This window comes from Arachis ipaensis, chromosome B8 (genome assembly GCF_059453495.1).
Source record: "Arachis ipaensis isolate K30076 ecotype BB chromosome B8, ASM5945349v1, whole genome shotgun sequence".
Taxonomy (NCBI): domain Eukaryota; kingdom Viridiplantae; phylum Streptophyta; class Magnoliopsida; order Fabales; family Fabaceae; genus Arachis; species Arachis ipaensis.
In genome coordinates, this window is record NC_142443.1 from 23,853,007 (window position 1) to 23,857,202 (window position 4,196).

Genomic DNA, 4,196 nt, shown 5'->3' on the forward strand with positions numbered 1-4,196 from the left:
AAGTGAAGATGAACTTTGACTGGAGGCTTCGAAGGTTGGAGGAGGATGTCCAGATGCAAAAAGTGATTACCCAGTTGTTAATGTTAGTTGTGTTTGTACTGATAGTGTTATTGGTGATCCTGTATTGTAACTGATGAATGAGTTGGTGGTTTAGGGTTCCCTGTTAGCAACAGATGCAAAAAAATTTTCTTGATGGAATGAAAAATGCTGTTAACTATGAAACTGTTGTTAAGATAAATTTCATTGTTTATCAAAAAAATAAAAAAAATTACTTCTTGAATGGTAAACCACAAAGCATAGTATATAAGATAAATTCCATTGTTTATAAAAAAGCAACAAAAGATGAAGGTAAAAGGCAGCCTAGAAACCATTATGCTACTATCTGTAGTTTAATCAAAAGCAAGGCATATCAAAAAGGCCTTTGGATCACAATTCACCATCTAGTCATTGTAGATGGAAAAGACTAATTACACAAAACAGAAACTCCTAAGTAGATATATCTAAAGTCTTCAGTTCTTCTTTCTTGGCGGCTTAAATCCTGGCATTGGGATGAACTGCATCAAGTTGGCAAACTTTGAAGCTGTTGCTGAAGATGCACCCTGCAAGGAGTTTACTGTTAGTGTGGTTGGCGGCAGAGAGGATCGTCTTCTTGGTGACAGCTTCGAAGGTCTTTTCGGTCCAGAATCCTATAGGAGAAAAACTTGGGCATTAAGTAAGATTGATGCATGGAAATAATAAAAGTTTGAATATGTAAAATTTTAGTTACCTTTTGAGAATCCTCTTACTCAGAAGCAATAGGCTGAGTTATCTCGATCTCCTGGGATTGCTTTCCAAATCTTCTTGGCTAGAATCGTCTTGGGGCTGCTGAACAAGCTGCTCAGGCGCAGGATGTCCTTCATCATTTTTCTTCTTCTCAGCCGCCTCGGCAGCAGCGGCAGCATCAGCATCTCTCTTCTTTTTGCAGCCTCTCTTCGTATGCCCATTTTCACCACAAAAACTGCATGTAAAAGTCCCCAGCTGTCTTTTTAGGTGCACACCATCTGCAGTGTTGCCCGACAATTTTGGGTCAACTTCAGGCTTCTTAGTTCTAAAACTACTCTTCTCATCTGCATCCATCCTCCTCTTCATCTTTAGTTTTCCAGGTTTTGTCTTGATTTTAGGAGCATGTGGCCTGTTACAGTCCTCTGGTTGCTCCCACATTGGTTGCCCCAGAATTGGATTAATGTGGTGGTTATAAGTTTCCCTGTATGATTTCATGGTCAGCCATCTGTGACAGAAGTCCTCTGGCTGCTTATTCACACGAGAGAGGGCAATACAAGCGTGTACACACGGAATACCTGCAGGTGTCAAACAATGACATGAACCATGATAATAGTTATGGTTGAAGTAACTAAAATGCATAAAGACAATTGTGTTACACAATCAACTTACCCATCAGTATCCAAAATTGGCAGGTGCACAATCTTTTTTCTATGTCCACAACATGGTTAGTTGGATGTCCGTGCACCTCAAATTTTTTGTATCTGTTATCCCCAGTCCAAATAGGCTTCCAGTACTTGGATTCTTTCCTAACCTTTTCCAACCTGCTCTTTATAACCGGTGTGAGCTTCCCAGTGTGATTCTTTAGCTTTACCTTGTTTTTTGTTATGGTGCGCATAACAAACATCCTTACCTCCTCCAGCAATGTTATGATGGGTTTGGCTCGTGCATCATTGATCTTAGAATTAAACACCTCGCATGCGTTATTACAGATGCTATCCAACTTCGGCTTATGGCTGAATAAGCTTCTGGTCCAAGCATCCATCGGCCACTTCTGTAACTATGCCCAAGCATCCTCATTTAACCTTTTGATCTTGTCCATCTTGGTATGTTGTTGTCCTTGTACATTCCCACAAAAGTCCCCGTAGCTGTAAGTCCTTCCAATTCTTGTTGAAATTTTTCCATAAATGCCAGACGCAGAAACAGTGATGCACATCAGGCATCACCTCTTTCACTGCTGATATCAGTCCCTGCTAGATTTAGGAAACATTATACATATATAGCTTCAACAAAATGTATACATATATGACCCTGACTTTGTATTCGTGATCCATATTAGTCCCTGGCGTTTATGCTTATCCCATAAAGGTCCTTAAACTTTACAATCGATCCCCATAAAAGTCCCTAACATACATGCATATAATCAGACAATGATTCAGGAGCTGAACTATATAAAAGGTTTACAGGACACCCTGATTAATCCCATTCCTATTTGTCATTTCTAGCAGCAATGTTTCCCATAACAGATATGCAGATAATCATATGAGCATGTATACTACATAGATAAGCATGTAAAAGATAAGCATGTGAGCATATGAGCATATAACATATAAGCATTTAACCATCAATAATTAGAAGTGTATACATTATACCTTTTACATATCTGATATGAAGCATCAGTCATGATCTTTATAGTAACCCAAGTCCTTATGAAGTAGCTCAAGAAACCATCTCCATGTCTTTGTATTCTCCATTCGGACAATAGCCCAAGCTATTACATAGATATGGTGATTTGCATCTAACCCCACGGCTGACAATATCTGGCCACCAAACATTGTCTTAAGGAATGCACCGTCCGGCCCTATCAAAGGACGGCAACCAACCTTGAACCTGTTTTTATAGCCGCTTAAGCATACATACATCCTTTCAAAGGTAACTTCACCGTCTGGCTGTGGGCTGGTACATATCTCTATAGTGGAACCGGGATTGGTATTCAGCAGCGTCATACCATAATCCCGAACCATCCTATATTGCTCTTTCTCATCACCATACACCACACTTCTAGCATCCATTAATGCCCTCAAGATTGAATTCTTATTCAGTGTTAAATCAAACCGTGTCTTGAAGTAAGTTGTAGCCTCGTAGTGTCTAAAATTCAGGTACTTTCTCACCTTCTTTACAAGCTTGCTGCATACCCAATTCCTGTTGGCAGCCCTATTTTTGTCCTCTCTTGGACAAGTGTGGTCATCGTTGAAGGTTTTAATTTGCCAACATGTGTCTTCATGGTCTCATGATGCATAAGCCACCCAAGGACAATCACTGACCTTACAAATCGCCCTGCATCTTATGTTGTCATTTTTCACTAGCTTTATACTTCAACCCTCCTGGATTGTGTATTCCTTCACAGCTTCTCTAAATTCCCATTTCGTTCCGAATTTCATGCCAACCTCAAGATGCAACTCTCTAAACCTTGCACCCTCCCTAAACAGCGAATATGCCTCCTCAGAATCATTTCCTTCCTCCAGCTCATCTTCTGAGTTCGGAGGAATTTTCATCTCCTCTGAGTGCCAGGAATTGGTACCATCTGAGTCAATACTTGAGTCTAGTCCATCATCTTCCACTTCATCAACACAACCCACGAACCCAAGATCAACTTCAGTGTCGCTCACCTCCTGCACCAAACCATCATCTTCATCCAATATCTTCTCCTTCCCTTTCCATATTGGATTAACATTTCTGGATCCTACATCTGATTGTACCTTGTGTCTCCTAATCCTACTACCAATTTCATGATCATTCCCTGTAGCCTCAGAATCAGAGGAACTACCCTCATCCAGTCCTGGCTTAAAAAGGGTATCCTTTTCACTGTCAGAAGAGTCAGAAGACACAGCAAATGAAACTTCATTACTAAACACTTTGCTCCTGAATCCTCTGAGAGCAGACCATGTATAGGGTCTCCTGAAAATACTTGATCCTTGGGCTTCGTGGACTGGCTGGATCTGGTGGGCTTGGTGGGCTTGGTGGTCTTGATGGTCTAGGTGGGCATCGTGGGCTTGGTGGGCTTGCTGGGCTGGTGTAATCTATTGGGCTTCGTTGCCTTGGGGGTTAGTTGTCTTAGGAGGTTTAGTGTTTTTGTTGGCACCTTGGGTTGGGTAGGAGTCCTTGACACTGGTGGTGGCTGTGTGACTTCAGATGTAGTATGAACTTTGGTGTTGGAGTGTGAAAGTACAACCTTCGAGGTGGGAGCAACTATGAGTGCATGAGTCTCAATCAGTTGGGGACTGACATCAACATCTTTAGCATTACACCCCTCTCCACCATCTTCATCCAAGTACACAATTGTGTTACCTCCCTCTAACACCTTCAGAACTGACACTCCATACTCGAAATATACATCAATCATTCCCTCATTTGTCCTAGCACATTTCACCATCTCG

The 4,196-nt window shown here is 41.4% G+C and overlaps 1 protein-coding gene across 1 annotated transcript; it reads right to left on the minus strand.

The window, feature by feature from the left end:
- Window positions 1-580: 580 nt before the first annotated feature.
- On the minus strand, window positions 581-1,974 carry LOC148547461 (uncharacterized). Its single transcript, XM_088497683.1, has 3 exons — window positions 1,432-1,974; window positions 767-1,337; window positions 581-686 (listed from the first exon to the last, which is right to left on the minus strand). The coding sequence occupies exons 1-2, from the start codon at window positions 1,802-1,804 to the stop codon at window positions 805-807; spliced, it is 906 nt and encodes a 301-aa protein (XP_088353809.1). The 5' UTR covers window positions 1,805-1,974; the 3' UTR covers window positions 581-686; window positions 767-804.
- Between the last annotated feature and the right edge of the window lie 2,222 nt (window positions 1,975-4,196).

Excerpts from the sequence above, each read along its gene's own strand:
- LOC148547461 (XM_088497683.1), bottom strand. The coding sequence starts at position 1,804 with ATGGATGCTTGGACCAGAAGCTTATTCAGCCATAAGCCGAAGTTGGAT. Across the intron at positions 1,338-1,431 it reads CCAATTTTGGATACTGATGG|GTATTCCGTGTGTACACGCT; the intron begins GTAAGTTGATTG and ends TGACACCTGCAG.